The sequence below is a fragment of the Schistosoma haematobium genome, chromosome 3 (genome assembly GCF_000699445.3).
Source record: "Schistosoma haematobium chromosome 3, whole genome shotgun sequence".
In the NCBI taxonomy this organism is placed as follows: Eukaryota; Metazoa; Platyhelminthes; class Trematoda; order Strigeidida; family Schistosomatidae; genus Schistosoma; species Schistosoma haematobium.
Genome location: NC_067198.1, coordinates 38,046,410 through 38,064,282, shown reverse-complemented (window position 1 = coordinate 38,064,282; position 17,873 = coordinate 38,046,410). Strand labels below are relative to the sequence as shown.

The window sequence follows — 17,873 nt, the reverse complement described above, 5'->3', positions numbered from 1 at the left end:
TTTTATCAGTGAAAAGTTATCACATATAATTTGTTGAGGTTAATCATGACAGTATGATAATTTTCAATCTTTGTCTCTGTTGGTTCTCTGTTTGTTTGTTTTCTTCTTCTTTCCTAGAACACAACTCAGTGTAACTTACGTATAGGACTGGAAGAAGAAAAAAAAGGGTATGAATGTTGTATATTCTTTGGATTTATTTATTCAAACAGGGAGATCGTCTGTATTATTCTAGACATACATTCTGAGGCTTTTTTCTTTCGTTTTTTTTGTTTCTAGAATGACAGTTGTTTTTATTGATTTATTTTTTCTGATCCCCAAATTGTGATTAATGTTAATGGATTTCTGTTGTGTTTTTTTGTTTTGTTTTTATAATGACAATCTTTAATCAGTATTATATAATTAATAAATGAATTGTAATTTATCATGGATGAGAGGGATAATGAATGTATATCAGAAATATAGTATAAAATTAATATTATATAGAATTATATAGAAACTCACGAGGTGGGATCGCGGATGTACACTGTTCGGGTGTTTCATACTAGGACGGAATGGCCATCCAGTGCTTCAAGGTTTTCTATGGTTACTTACTTACTTTCGCCTCATTGCACGAACATTCCATGTACCTAAGTAAGTGGTTGCTCTGGTTGTCAGAAGGGGCATCGGCCTCGTAATATCCGAAGGAATTCGTCTTTCATCATGAGGCGTCATAGTTCTTCCAAATGAAGACCTTTTGACTCCCAAGGCAGAGTTTAAAAGGTTGGAATAATTTTTCTGGTTTGCGTTTTTTTAGCTAGTTAGTTTTCTACGGGATGGGGACGCTAACCCCATGCCCAACCCTCCTCCTTTATCCGGGCTTGGGACCGGCAGTAACCCCCGGAGTGACTCCAGGCGGAGTTTTCTATGGTGGTCTAGTTATAAGTGACTTATGAATTTGATTATTAAAATTTATTAATTTATTAATTCTTTACAAACCACAGACTACTTATAAGATGAATTCTGAAAAGAGAGATTGTGACTAATAGAGTTTAACTATGTTAGGAATAATATCATGTATTACTAATAATAAGGTATAATTGTTGCGTAATATTGAGGTCGAAAAAATGAGCTATTGATCAATGCAATTCTAAAATTAAATACACAATTTTTAAAATGTTATTATTATTTTTACTGAAATCTAATTTGGACATCAGTTATGATTAACTACTAGCTCTACCAGGTTGTTATGTTTATAAAGTTTGAATGCTCTACTACTGATTCGGCTTATTCGGAACAGAACGAAGGATCAAGGATTCAGAGACTCGATAGGCTATTCTGGTCCGTTGTCCTCGACTCATCTAACTCGATCAAGAAGTCTTGGTAAGACGTAGAATTGTATTCTACAGGCAACCAGTAGATACCAGGTCAGGTCAATCAGGCATACAAGTCAAGCGTATTTATACGAATATTTATAATCGATATTGTCATGGTAAAATGTTTTTAAACATTAATCAATAAGTTGATCAATCGACAGCCATTCAAATATTTAAACATTTAATCGATAAGTTAATCGATATGATAAGATTACAAAATATGAGTTTTGGGGATCTATCGTCCCCAACACAGGTAGAGATGATGTTCATAAAAAACATTTGATTATATAACTAAAATCATTAACTTTCAAAGGTTATTCATTACATTCAGTATTGTTTTCCAGGACGATCATATTATCTGAATATATTAGATTACCTTAGAAATTTTCAAGGTTGAATTCACGAGTCGATATCTAAGTTAGACCATCATTGAAAACCTGAAAACATTAGATAACCTTTCCATCCTAGTACAGGACCAAAAGTGTTGAATTCAAGTCTCTTGTACAAAATCATAAATGCTCACTGCTAAGAAATCTCATACTAGGACGAAACGACTATCTAATATTTCTAAATTTTCAATGGTGGTCTTGTAGTGTACAGAACACGATTGGGGACAATCGAATGTATTTGAACACAAAATTACAGAGCATCTCAATAAAATCTGATAATCCTATAATAAATCGTTAATTTGCAAAATACCAATCCATCATCTCAAACTTGATTGTTCCTGTCGCAAACATCAATCCATTGTCTCAGATTTCAGTCTCAGTACTTTTTCATACTAAATGCGTTGCGTTTCCGTTTTTTCTTTATCGACTTTCTACTGAAATACATTCTATACCTGACCACCGTTATATACTACCTATTTGGATATAAGTAACCCACACCACACTTTAACTTAGATCAACTCGTGAATTCAACATTGAAAATACTACAATCTTCACAAATCCCATTATTAATAATTGAAATGTCTTTAGTGAAATAAATAATTTTCTTAATAAATTAATTTCAATTATAATACAGACTATAATCTAGGAAGAAATTACTTTATTCTCTCACTCTCTCTCTCCCTACCCTACAAGTCATATGTCCTCCAAATAAATTTGTAAGATTTTTTGACTAAGATATTCTTTTTAAAAAAAGAAAAGAAAAGAAACTAACATTTTCATCTCCCCTAGTAACACCGTTTTTTTTCGAATAGTGACATAATTTAATAAAATTCTGAGATGAAGTAAAAAGAAAAAAGAAAACGAGAGAAAAAAGGTTTTACAATTTTTTTTTGTTTAAGTTGTTTTTTTCTTTTGTAAAGAAAAATCTAATTAAAACACGAATTATTCAATATTCAATTTATCAATAATATTTTACTACTTTTATTTTATTGTTAGTAAATATAAAATAATTAGTGATAAATAGTGAATGCTTTACAATAACAAAATTGCAGACAAGATCATATGATACAGTTTAATAAAAGTTTTTTAAACAATTGAATTTATTAGTTGATCTAAGCTAGACTATTAATGAAAACCTGGAAGCATTATACAGCCGTTTCGTCCTAGTGTGGGACTCTTCAGCCGCGTAAATATCTACACCTGGGATCTGCAGTTTCGCGCGTAATCACTTAATCTCTAGACTATTGAGCCTGAATCTATAAACGTCGAAGATTTGTAGCTTAGGTGGATGATGACTTCTACCCGAAGTTTGTATTGATGATATTGTTTAGAAGAACGATGAAAGCTCCAATACTAAACCATTCAGCTCAGAGAAAAAAACTCCATCAAAAAGTTGTTAATGTTTAATTTCGATCGATTCATGATCTTACGAAACCTTTCACCCATTGTCGAAAGTGGATAATTGTATCCACTTGACATGGATTGTACTTCACTGGTCATAACTTCTTGCTAGAAATTTAGACGATCCACTAATCATCAATGAGTACATGATTATTAGTATGGGGAATTGCGGAGATGAATTCAACTTGAATTCAATTGTTGAAATATTACAATCTCTAATAATCTTTACACCTATGAGATTTTTGTTAGTTAAAAGCATTCATATATTTTTCTTATTTAAAGATTACATTCAAATTATTCTACAAAATAATGAAACCATTTGTTGTCTACTTACAGTAATAAAGGTCTGTTTTGTAAGCAATGATGAATAGTGGCTGGCAGTGGAATCCAGGATGCGCGTTTCGTTCTATCTGGGACTCGTCAGCTGGATGTATCTGAATTTAAGTTCACCCCATTGCACAAGCAAGTGGATATCAGGACTCAGTAGCTAAGTGAATAGTGAGATGGCGTTTGAAGCGAATGGTACTGGGTTCGAGTCCCAGAGTGAACATCAACTCTGAGATGCAGGTACATCCAGTTGACGAGTCTCGAATAGGACGAAACGCGCATCCTGGATTCCACTGGTAGCCACTATCCATCATTGCTTACAAAAAGCTTGTGAATTAAGGCAATATCGAGGCATACACACAGTATGCATATATGCCAATAACAGACTGATCAATTGCAGTTTTAAACCTCAATGAGAAGATACAAGCCAAGGAATACCAAGTGAATAAAAGACTGTTATTTATTTATTTTTCCTATAGGGATGAATTAATTTAAAGTGATTACATATGTAATCAAACATTATTACGTACCAAATAATTGTCTGTGGTAGGCTAAAATAATACATTTCCAAATGAAGTCTTAGAAATTAAATTCCATGAATTCATCTTTTTATTATTCACTGTTTATTTTGTTGGGTAAATTCATTTTACATCTGACGTAATTCGTATAATTTGTTTATATTTCAATGTTACATGTTATTGTAAGCTCGAAAAATAGAATTAGACTATGTTTATCAATCACAATGATCATATTCATTTAAATAAACATATAAAGATGGTGAATACATCAGTTAACCATAATAATAATAATAATAATAATAATAATAATAATAATAATAATAATAGTAATAATAACAATAGCAATAATAATAGTAATAATCGATTTTCGTTGGTTTAATTTTACTGAAATCAAAGTCACTATAAGTTAGACAATCATTGAAAACCTAAAAGCACTGTATAGCTGTTTTGTTCCAGTATGGGACTTCTTAGATGTAGGTATCTATGGCTTCATCACCGTGGATTGAATACAGAACCTTCGGTCTTGTATGCAGACGTTTAACCTCTAGATGACCGAGTCATGGCTCAATTGAATACAAATCCAACTTCAATCAATCCATGTTATTATGCGACTGTTGTCCACTGTCTTCGGTGAGTATCTTCTCTACACTAGACACGTTGGAGTTTTTATTTAGTTTCATAATAGAATGAAATTGTAGTCCAGTGCTTTTAAGTTTCAATGGTGTTTTCCATAGATATTAGTGAATGGAGTTAGCATCCATTATTATTTATTTGAGGTTATACACGATCAGGCAGACTTATAGATGCTCTTCACTATAATACAAGTAAATCATGTTTCTCGGATAAAAATAAAATCAATCGTCTTACTAGGAACTAATACCAGTTTGTTTTAGATAACATCGAATATATTTTACGCCTATTTCAGTAAAACAGTTAACAATAAACCTATGCATTACAGAAGAATAATTCTTTAGAAATTCGCTACTTGATTGATCTACATTCACTGTAAATCATTAGATGTTTAAACATAATAAAATTTCTAGATTAAAAAGTGAAATTGAATGAATGACAACTCCAAGTTTTTTTCCGAAGAGAGATAATGTTAGTCATGTTCAACAGCCGATATTATAACTTACGAACACTTAGTCATTCAATAAACTTGATTACGATAGCTTGTAACATTTGTTTTTGTTTATTTTGAAATCTACTTATATAAAATCTCATATGAAATGTTATTAATACCAAACGTTTTAAACTATGTACATAATAGAGATCATGAACGAATCAATGTTAGACCACTATTAAAAACCTCGAAGTACCGGGTGGCAGTTTTGCCCTAGTATAGGATTCCTCGTCAGTGATCATCCACGATCCTGCATTCAAGGTTCGAACCCAGGACCTTATCTTTCGCGTGAAAACGCTTAACCTCTACACCACTGAGCCGAGACTTAACTTTGTTATTGTATAACCTCAACCAATCCACTAGTTATTGACTTTAAGAGGTAATTATCGGAGTTATAGTGAGGAACCGTGACAAGTGGAGCTCAGTCTTGTCAGGTGTGAGACGGTTACTATCCAAAGACAATCGAAGATGGCCGTGCATTATCGTAGATTGGTTGAAGTTAGGTGTTTACTCACGAGACAGAATGTCATGGGTTCAAATCGTGCATGTGGAATCGTGTATACGCACTGCCGAAGTGTCTCATACTATGGCAAAATGACCGTCCAGTGCTTCCAGGTTTTTAATGGTAATCTAACATTGATCGATTTATGATCTCGATTAAAACTCATCAATCTCTATAACCCTATACTGATGTGTATATAACAGTTTAATAAAGTTAACTACTTAGAAATGTTAAATTGCAAATTGATTCATACAAAATTAAACTCCAATCTTCTGAAGTTTACTGAAAGCATAGATATCAAGCTTTGGAAATTCGACAAATATGTTATAAAAGCAATAGTGATACATTTTTCTTTCCCATGGAAAATTATATTCACATTGTTATATCATTCTTTTTATCCCCAACTCTTTCGTATAGTTTAATTTCATCATTTTCGAAGTTTCTTTTGAAAAACTCATTTATTTCTAATTGGTTAACATTACCTTTTGTTATTCTTTACTAACATTAACTTATATTCAGTTACTTCGTTACGTCATCAGCTTTAATGATTAGTTATTAGGTTGATGCTCTAGAACTTTCTCTCTGATACTGTATTTATCTGAAGTAATATTTCTTTAAAATTTCATTAATATTATCGATATCTTAACTCCTTCATAAAAATGTACATTCCCTTTTAATTACTTTCAGTCCAATAAAATATGTGAATTTCTATGTGAATTCTGATTTTAAAATATTGTATAGATTAATAGTAGTCGATGATAATCTAACGAAATAAGATGAATTCATGTAAGGCGGCCTGCTTGAGCATCTGGGCTACCTGTTCCTGCCATTTAGATATTTCAACAAGTTATCTATTTTTGTTTGCTTTAATATGTCATTATGTCTACTGACCGCATAATCTATCCTGGCGCATTTCTGAAAAGTGTACAACCTTTCGTTGTCAAAGTTACAAAAAGACCAATAAGAGATAATATGGTCTCTGGCAATATGCAGGGAAAAGAATATACATTATTCAGATGTTCATTTACTGAACTGCTAACATCTAACTGGCGATCACTCAATATTTATCGTCAGAATTGGCCAAGAAGTAAGAAACGGAAACTTGTGGAAATACTTTGTGCTGAGAATTCTATATTGTACCAAAAATATAATATTGAATAAAGCTTGTAATAATAATAATAATAATAATAATAATTCTGCTCAAATTTTTATATACAAGGTAAAGAGGAAGGCCGAAGAACACCCTACATCGGGAAATGGAAGCACATATGAAAAGGATGAATAGCAACTGGAAACAACAGGAAAGGATTACTCAGGACAGGGTTGGATGAACAGTACTAGTGGGTGGCCTATGCTCCCCAATGAGGGATAAGTAAGTACTTCAAGATAAACTTATTTTAACCAATCAATAAACAATAGTCTTGGTGTTATCATTGTTTTTTTTTAAAAAGAAACGGATGATCTATTCTCAGAGTGAGAATTAAAATTCCCCAGAAAAATATTAATGATTGTATATTGAACGGATATATGCTGAAATACGTTCATATTTACTTCTAATCGGTCAATTAACTAAAAATACTTTTTTTTAGAAAAATGATCAAGTACCCTCCTAATCTGTTATAAAAAAAGGAAAGTATAAAAGGTCAGATAAGGTGAAATGAATTTATTGTACAAGATATAGATAACCCATTATGTATGTTGACTGGAAGTATTGTTGGCTAATAATAATAATAATAATAATAATAATAATAATAATAATAATAATTGTTATTATTATAGAACAGATATCGTGAACATGAACAAGTCAATTTACACAAACTAAATTTACCGAAAATTAAATCCTGAAGCTATTTTAGCATTTGCATCATCTAATCGTCGAAATGAATAAGTTGGATTACAATATTGAACATCCCAATCAAGATCACATTTCCAATCGATATCAATCCCGATTACACCACCCTGTTATTAGAAAAATTGACAGTGGGTATGATGAGTATTGTTGGCAATTTATGTAGAATAGATATATTATCATAGTTTACATGAAGTGTTAAAGAAAAAAATCATTCAGATCTAGAAAAAGATAAGTGTAGGCATAAAGAAACTTGGCAGCTTCATAGATGATAACTATAGAATAAAGAAACAATTGTTGTTCAGTTGGATTTTTTGTCAGTATTATTTGAGTGACCTATAAATATCCTTCTGTCTATGATAACTCTGAAGAGCAGTTCGCTTTGTGCAATAGATACTTAGATCTGTTTGTTTTTAATCAAATGTTCTGTGAGGAACTTTAATCAATATAAGCAGAAATAGATGGTGGCTAGCAGTGGAATCCATGACGCGCGTCCTGGCAATATCGAGGCAATCTGCACAGGACATACATATGTCAATAAGAAACTGATCACTTTCAGTCCTAAACATCAATGAGAAGATTCAAACAACCAATACAAAATGAATTAAACTTTAATTAATGTTCGTTCGAACCAACGTAATCACGGATAGCTTTGATTTCTTTTCGTAATAACAGTAGATTTGCTGTATGATGCAATTATTCAAACAATCATCTGTTACTGATACAATGCTCTAAGATTAGGTCTAACACTCAGGTTTGTATTGAGTGAAGAATAAATGACCTACAAATCTGGTTAGTGATTTTATCTCTAAGTAATAATCATTTGGGGAGCGGGACCAAGTCAATGTTACGGTCTTATCAGTAGCCATCATTTAGTCACACACCATTATCATTATATTCATCTATTTATTAACAAACAAAAGTTTCGTTTAAATCAAATAACAGATAACCTATTTCTATAACAATTATATTACTTACACGAATGACTCGATAAAATGCTACTTTAGTAAATACTTTTCTTTCTATTTGTTACCAGTTAGAATTTGAAAATAAAATTTCACAAGTGAAATGAATAAAAAAAAGGTTATAATGATTAGTAAATTGGAAATTCATATCTAATTAATCCCATTTCTTACATAAATCATTATTTATTCAAATTTACATCTATCAAAAAAAGTGATAACTTCAATTAATATTTAAAATTTCAGAACAGACCCGGTTGAACTCCACTGGTCACTACTTCTTACTAGAACTCCAGGAAATACCTCTTGGAGACCGTCACTAGCGAGCATATGTTGATTCATATCAGAAGGGGTATTGTGGATATTATAAAAATTTTAATACTTGAATTCATGAGTCAAATGAAGCTAGACCACTATGAAAAACCTAGAAACACTGGACGGCCGTTACGTCATGGAACGGGACTTCTCAGCAGTGGGCATACACGATCCCACCTGGTGTGATTCGAAGTCAGGACCTGTCAGTCTCGCGCGTGAACGCATAACCTCTAGACCACTGAGTAGGTCGGCATCCAACGGTGTTAATGTCTAACTTCAACCAAAAATTATCGGTGATTGATAAAAATAGAGTTTGTTCCTCCATAATCTTCGTCTATGTATTGATTCGCTTTTAACTCATTAGATTTAGTAAACGCATAGAAGAGATAGCAGAGATTCTTCACTATTGCTCTAGCTCCAATTGATTCATGAATCCAACTATTAAAATTACAATAATATCCACAATACCCCTTCTGATATGAATCAACATATGCTCACTAGTGACAGTCTTCAAGATGTATTTCCTGGAGTTCTAGTGAGAAGCAGTGACCAGTGGAGATCAACGGGGTCTGTTATGAGATGGTAACTCATTGAAAACAATGATGGATGTGCCACTCGATTTTGTGAATTGGTTGAAGTTAGACATTAAAACAGCTGAATGGTGACCGACTCAGTGATCTAGAGGTTAGGCGTCCGCGAGTGAGACCGATAGTTCCTGAGTTCGAATCTCGCCAGGTGGAATCATGTATGCGCTAACTGGATCATGGAAGATCATTGCTAAGAAGTCGCACAATAGGACGAAACGGCCGTCCAGTGTTCCCAGTTTTTCCAATGTGTTCTTGCTTCAACTGACTCATAATCTCAACCATTTAGATTACTATAATATCCACAAAACGCAATCTAGTACAAATATTTAAAATATTGAATTTGTCACACAGATAACTTGTTAAAATCATTTTCAGGGAAATGATTAAAAAATCTGATGATTATCCCAGTTGTCTACTTGAATGTAAGTAATTTAATAGTCAGTATTGTTTCATTTTGAAACATTGTTCAATGATTAGAATAATAATTTAAAATGCTTATCATCTTTGTTACCCTTGTTCAATTCAATCAATTAGGAACTATATCTTAAGTATGATTATAAAGGCTACACTTATTGATTTTCTCCTGACATGGTAACTGATTTCTTCTCTTCTTATCATGGTGTTTTCTTATTACGTCTAACTGATATCATGTTATACGTAACCATGATTATTTATTTTATGAAGAAATATATTCTGACATTTTCCTAACGTAGATCAATTGAGTTAGGATATTCTTCAAGATGAAGTTATGAAATTGTGGAAGAGAAAGTCGAGAAAAAAATTAGATTCATAAATACATTTTGATACAATGAAGAGTAATTGAGTAATTTATTTTGCGGGGTGAGGGCGGGGGGGGGGGAATATATTTGTTTAGATAATTAAAATAATTTTTCACTATTTGAATTCATGAATTGATTTAGGCTAGACCACCATTGATAACCTGGAAATGCTGTATGGTCATTCCGCCATAATACGGGACTGCTCAACAGTGCGCATACAAAATGCCGCACGCAGTACTCCAACCCAACACCTTTTGTATCACGTGCAAACACTTGACCTCTAGACCAATCCAACGGTGTTAATGTGTAACTTCAATCAATCCACTTTTTTTCACAACCGTCCATCATTGTTTTCAGAGAGTAACTGCCTAACAACAGACAGTTAAACTCTATTAGTCACAGCATCTTACTAGAACTTCAGGAAATCTATCTTGAAACTGGCCCCTAGTGATTTAGTTTAAATCCCGTGTGTAGGGTCGTCAATAAGCACTATTGAGGAGTCCCATACTGAAACGAAACGGCCGTTTACTGCTTTCAGATTTTTAACGATGATCTAGCTTAAATCGATTCATGAATTCACCTATTAAAAAACTAATATGATCTTTAAAAACCCCCATTCTGATAAATTGTTTTTCCTTACAAATCATCACGGTAGACTAGTGTATTATTTATTCTGTTTTGATCTTAGGATAAAAAAAGACGTTATACTTTCTTTGTGGTCAACATTTGAAAATTTTCAATGGAGTAATATAGTAATAAAGTATACCTTTATTTTTTGACCACATATAGAAGAGATTGATCTTATCGGATTGTTTAAATCAATGTTTAAACGAATAAGTATCATAGTGTAAACGAAATCATTGTTTCAAATGTTTCTAACTAATTTTGTGTGAGTACAATGGAACATTTAAATTTCGCTTATTTTTAGAAGATTTTATATTTTACGAATAATTGATTTATAGATGAATACATGAGTCAGTTGAAGCTAGATCACCACGGAAAACCTAGAAGCACTGGATGGCCATTTTTCCTATTGTGCGACTCCTCAGCAGTGTACATCTATCATATTGCATCTCGGGATTCAAACCGAGGACTTATTAGTTTCGTGCGCGAACGCTTAATCACTAGACCAACAACGGTATTAATGTCTAATTTCTTTTCATCCACTAAATTGAGCCACTGTCCACCATTGTCTCTTCAGTGAGTTACTATCTTACAACAGTTGACTTATGAATTTAACTATAAAATTACTAAAATCTCCACAAAATCCCTTTCTGATAATAATTCATTTACTCAGACAGGAAGTAACAATCAGATTTGATAATACGTTAGTAATAATAATAATAATTACTATTATTATTATTATACAGACTAATCGGAATTGTATTTTGTCAAATGAAAGTTTTATATTAAGACTAAATACTGAAAAGAATGATTTCAAATGAATAATCATATCAATGTATGGTATTTCTTTGATTATGCATATTTTATATAGATTAGTTGATATCATGTAAATAGTATTACTGATTAGATTCTGGAGCATTAATTATAGGGTAATAAATATCATTGGATTATTCGATATTATACAAAACAATAATTATAATTAAATGCTGACTTCCTGTTGGTAAATATTTATAATTCATATTAGTAGTATTGTAATAAGTAGTATAATCGGTAGGTTATATATATTTATATATTTATATTATTGAATTTAATTATTTTATTGAATGTTCAATTTTCTGTAGAACAATTGGTTTAATTATAAATATAATATTTCATAACTTAATTAATTTTTTAATTGGCGGTTTATTATTGTTTGATGGTTTCATGTACTCATTTTCAACGCTATTACTATTCTCTAGCGGATTCATAATAATGAAAGCTAATCGAATTCAATAAATTTTAATCTTTGAAAAGTATAACTCCATTTATAGTTCTTCTACAGTTATTGTTGATCTCAAGTTTGGGTAAAGGAGAAGGATCAGGCATAGGAGTCGGCAACCCAATCCCGTAGAAAAAAATCTTGCTAAACCAAAACAACAAAAAAAACGTTAACCAGATGAAACAAGTTAAACCATTTAAACTTTGCCCTGGGAGTTGAAAGAAGATAGTAGTTTGAAAAGTATATTGGAAAAAAAATGGACAGATTAATTTTATTTTTAGAAAAAAATATCGTTTTATAAAGATGTTGTCACAATGAATACCTACATATTAACATTGCATCTATGATGCAGTGATGACTTTTGAAGTCAGGTATGAAGAGATAATAATGAATAGATCACTTGAATTTTGAAACATAACGTTGTTCAGCTTTGAACAATAAAAAAACGATAATTTAAAGTCAGCAATTTTAATATATATATATATATATATCAGAAAGGGTTTTGTGGAGATTTTAGTAATTTTAATAGTTCAATTCACGAGCCAACTGAAGCTAGATCACCATGGAAAACCTAGAAACACTGGACGGCCGTTTCGTTTTAGTATGGGACTCCTAAACAATGTACATCCACCATCCCGCCCCCCACGAGATTCGAACTCAGGACCTATTTATATCACCCGCGAGCGCTTAACCACTAGACCACTGAGCCAGTCAGCATTCAGCGGTGATAATGTTTAACTTCAACCAATCCACAAAATTGTGCCACCGTCCATTATTATCTTCAGTCAATCACTATCTCACAACAGACTCGGCTGATCTCCATTGGTCACTAGAACTCCAGGAAATGCGTATTGGAGACTGTCACAAGTGAGCATATGTTGATTATTATCAGAAGTTTTGTGGAGATTGTAGTAATTCCAAAAGTTGAAATCATGAGTCAATTGAAGGTAGACCACCATTTATGTATATGTAGTTCATATCATCAGCCAGTAAAGTCTCTAAACACTATGAATAGTTAAAAATGTTACTTTACTTTCTCTTAAAATAAGTACAATCTAATTAAATTGAACAGAATAAAATAAAAACTAAAATGGATATTATGAATGGAACAATGTTAGATAACGTAGGAAAACCTAGAAGTACTGGAGAGCTATTTCGTCATAGTATGAGACTCCTTTGAAGTGTGCTTTCATGATGTTGCACATGGGATTCGAACCCATGACTCTTAGTCTCATGCACGAAATCTTAACCTTTGAGATGGTATCCGCCATGGTTTGGTTGAAGTTGGTCGTTAACACCGTTGAATGCCGGTCTAGAGGTTAGGCGTTCGCGCACGAGACTGATAGGTCCTGGGTTCGAATCTCGCGGGACAGGATCATGGGTACACATTGCTGAGGAGTCCCATACTAGGATGAAACGGCCGTCCAGTGCTTCCATGTTTTCCATGGTGGTCTAGCTTCAATTGACTCCTGATTTCACTTATTTGTTTATTACTACATACTTGATTATGAACGATTTGATGCAGTAATTTACCTCAGATTGACCTTAGAATTTTAAAAAAGTTGCATTTTATTCTTATTATTAAATATATCAATTTAATAGTTTCGTCTAATTATTTACTCACATTATGTAATACATATTCATTGGATAATAAACAGTTTACAAAAGTTATAATAGTCTATATTTGCCAACTACTCTTATACTAGTAAACTAACACTATCGTATTTCATAATAATCTTGAAATATCAGATAAGAAGATCATTGTATAATTTAATGGTGATATTTGAAAGAAAGGTTACAAAAGAAACTAACGTATACATTTATGATTTATTATACTAAGTTTCCTCTGGGAATCAGGAAAAGAATATGGTGTATTGACTAAACTGAATGAAGTTTTACTAAAATATTTGATTTACAATTTTTGTTTTTGAAAATAACAAATCGTTATTTTAGGAGACTTTCAATTCGATAGTCGTTTGAATAGTTGAATTCATGAGTCAATTGAAGCTAGACTACTATGAAAAACCTGAAAGCGCTGGACGACTGTTTCGTCTGAGAATGGGGCTCCTCAGAAGTGGGCATCCATGATCTCATGAACCCAGGACCTATCAGTCTCAATTTCGTGGATTGGTTTTAGTTAAATATTAACACCGTTGGGTGCCGACTGGCTCAGTGGTCTAGAGTTTAAGCGTTCACGCGTGAGATCTATATGTCCTGGGTTTGAATATCGCGGGATGGGACCATGGATGTGCGCTGCTGAGGAGTCCCATACTAGGACGAAACGGTCGTCCAGTGTTTCCAGGTTTTCCATGGTGATCTATGTTCAACTGACTCATGAATTCAACTATAACTAAAATATCTTCACAAAACCCCCTCCTGATAAAAAAAATTATACTTTCAAATAAGTTTTTATAAACTTGTGTTTTAGCTTTGAGTCATTGTTTGTTGCATCTTATGTTTTATTGTTGAATAAATGATGATCTTAACTTTCATATTATTCTATAAAACTGGTAAATTTTTTCACTGTTTAGATAGTTGAGTGAAAAATATCAAAAACGTTGATTGATAATATTACACTTAGTGCACTAAGATAAAACTAATTAGTGTCAAATCTATTTGGTATTGTTGTTCAGGACTGCAGTTAATCAGTCTCTTATTAGCATATGTGCATACTGTGTGTATTGTCTTGATATTGCCTTAATTCACAAGCATTTTAAGCAAAGATGGATAGTGACTAGCAGTGCAATCCAGGATGCGCGTTTCATCCTATTCGAGACTTGTCGCCTGGAAGTACCTGCATTCCAGACTTGTTGTTCACTCTGCAACTTGAACTCAGTAACGTCCGCCTTAAACGCCATGCTTTATCCATTTAGCTAATGAGTCCTGATAGCCACTTGCTTGTGAAACAGGGGGATTTTAAATTCATTTGGTATTGCTTACAAATAGGACGAAACGCGCATTCTGGATTCCACTGCAAGTCATTGTCCATCTTTGCTTAAAACGGTTATGACTAAAAACAATGATGCAATACACACAGTATGCACACATGCCAATAAGGGACTGATAAATTACAATCCTCAACATTAATGAGAAGATTCAAGTAAACAATTTCAAGTGAGTACAATGCATCTATCCGAATTGTAGTTAACAATGGAATGTAAAACTCTCGTTTTGTCCTGTTTATTATCCATCAATTGAATGTACCTAAATTTCACTTTATATGCAAACTAGGGTTGAAATCTATTACTTATCTTTTTAAAAGTCAAACCATAGACCTATCAAACTACTATATAGATACTTAATAATATTTTTAACATGTATGATTATCATACGTAAGAATTTATATCTTTCAATTGTCTAATTTTGAACATTAACTATAAGAAAACATAACTATCTGCTAATAAACAAATATATATTTACATTTACATGTTAATATTCAATCATAAATCTGAAAGAGATAAAAAAGACCTGTAAGCACTGGACAGCCGTTTCGTCCTGTTGTGGGACTCCTCAGCAGTGCACATCCACGAACCCGCTCGCGGGATTCAAACCCACGGCCTTCAGTAACGCGCATGAACGCTTAACCTATTGAACCACTGAGCCGGCATCCAGTGGTGTTAATGTCTAACTTCAACCAGTCCACGAAATCGCGTGACCATTTTCCATTGTACTGAGGTAGATATCTGTCTCTACCCGATACGGATTAGCTCCACTGGTCACGGCTTCTCACTAGAACTCCGAGAATTCCCTCACGAAGCTAGTCACTAGTGAGCACATGGTAAGTATCAATCAGTTCATGATATTAATCAAAAACGTAATAATCTCTACAACCCCCATACTGATAAAAAACACACACCAAAATCAAAGAACCGCGATGATAAGATTCATAGTTATAGTAACCTATAGAAATGTTAATTTCCATAAACCCATAATTTATAATTAATGATATATGGTTTATTTAAATATACATTAATATCATTTAATAGATAATAAATTACTGATTATCTTGACTATATATTGATTTATCTATACTTTACTGTGTACATGCGTACTGTGTACTTGAAAGTAATGTATAGCTGATTACTGACCACTGTGATCTAAAATTCTTTAGTAATTTACTGTGTTACAAAATATGTTTGTTGTTGTTGTTCTTCTTCTTCTTCCTCTTCCTCTTCCTCCTCCTCCTCCTCCTCCTCATCATCATCATCATCATCATCATCATCATCATCATCATCTTCTTCTTCTTCACCCCAGATGTTATGCTAATTATAATCAGTTTAAACCACCAGGTTTATAATTATTTTTCTTAAGCCATTTATTCTATGGGAAGTCGAACGGTTTATTATCCTCGATTTTTTTTACTATAAAAATAAGGTTTCGAATATATCTATAGTAAGCCTTTTATCATAGATTGATTATTCACCATAATTATTTTTAAGAAACAAAACATATACACATTTTTTATTAAATCTGTAAGCTTTAAATAAGATATTGAGTAGACAAACCACATAACGAATGATAGTAGTATTGTCATGAATTCAAAAGAAATAAAAGTAGAAAGTTATCGTTTCAAGATGCTATAAAATGTATCTTACTTTTATCATACAAAACTGTCAAAATAATCAATTAATTTGAAGTGTTTTTACTAACTTACACCTGTTACCCCCAATGGAGCATAGGCCACTGACTAACATTCTTCAGCCGATTCTGTCCTGGGCCTTCCTTACTAGTTCTATCCAATTGTTGTTCATTCTTCTCATGTCTGTCTCCGTTTGTGTTCTTTGATCTTCCTCTTTTCTTTTGGCCTTCGGAATTCCAGGTGGAGGCTTGTCTTGTGACGCAGTTGGGTGCTTTCCTCAATGTGTGTCCTGTCCATTTCCAATGATTCTTCCTGATTTCTTCCTCCAGTGGTATCTGGTTTGTTCTCTCCCATAGTAGGTTCTTGCTAATAGTGTCTGGCCAACGGATGCGATGTAGTTTGAGTAGGCAACTGTTAATAAACACTTGTATCTTCTGGATGATGGCTTTCGTAGTTCTTCAAGTTTCCGCCCCATACAGTAGAACTGTTTTGATATTTGTATTGAAAATTCTGACTGGTGTTGGTTGACAGTTGTTTTGAGTTCCAGATATTCTTTAATTGTAGATATGCTGCTCTTGCTTTGCTGATCCACACCTTCACATCTGCATCAGACCCATCGTGTTTATCAATAATGCTGCGCAGATATGTAAAGCTTTTCACATCTTTCAAAGCTTCACCATCAAGTGTGATTTGATTGGTGTATGTTATGTTGTATTGAAGAATCTGGTTAGCTAAAAAACGCTAACCACAAAATAATTCAAAGATTATTTAGTACCTTGAGTTAAGTGAGTTTGTTCGTTCTCCATTCTTTTTCTGTTACTAAGAGTTTGAATAATAAGTTATACATAATATCAGTATAGCGCTTTGTGCATATTCTCGTATCTAAATGACTTTAAAAGGTTGAATCAGATCTTCAATAGGAATAACTAAGATGAGTCTGTATTGAAATAACTTATAAAAAGAATAATCCATTAAATCACAAAACATTTTAATAAATATTTTAGCTAGTTTTAATTTCTGAATTGACTTGGCATTGTATAAGCGATGATTTACAAAGCTTTCAGTTAAGTTTATGATAATGAATGAACCTGTGAAATGTATGTTTCATAATGCTTCCTTAAACTACAATAAAACAAAATATCCTTTTCTTTGATTAGCAAGGTATTATTTATTTAGATTCATTTGAACACATGAATATTAGTACAAAGGGGCTTCGAATACATATGCGGCAAACAAGTCACTGGATTTGTGTTTGAGTTGTGATACTGCCTGGGTCCCTAGTCCGATGTAGGTGATTTTCTTAGGGGG

At 32.7% G+C, this 17,873-nt stretch overlaps 1 protein-coding gene across 1 annotated transcript in view; it reads right to left on the bottom strand.

The window, feature by feature from the left end:
- Window positions 1-17,873, bottom strand: part of P2RX4_1 (P2X purinoceptor 4) — a 94,987-nt gene that overhangs the window by 30,728 nt on the left and 46,386 nt on the right. The window contains exon 6 of the mRNA XM_051213809.1: window positions 7,441-7,571. Coding sequence (XP_051069821.1) covers window positions 7,441-7,571 — 131 coding nt within the window. The remainder of the gene's footprint in view (window positions 1-7,440; window positions 7,572-17,873) is intronic.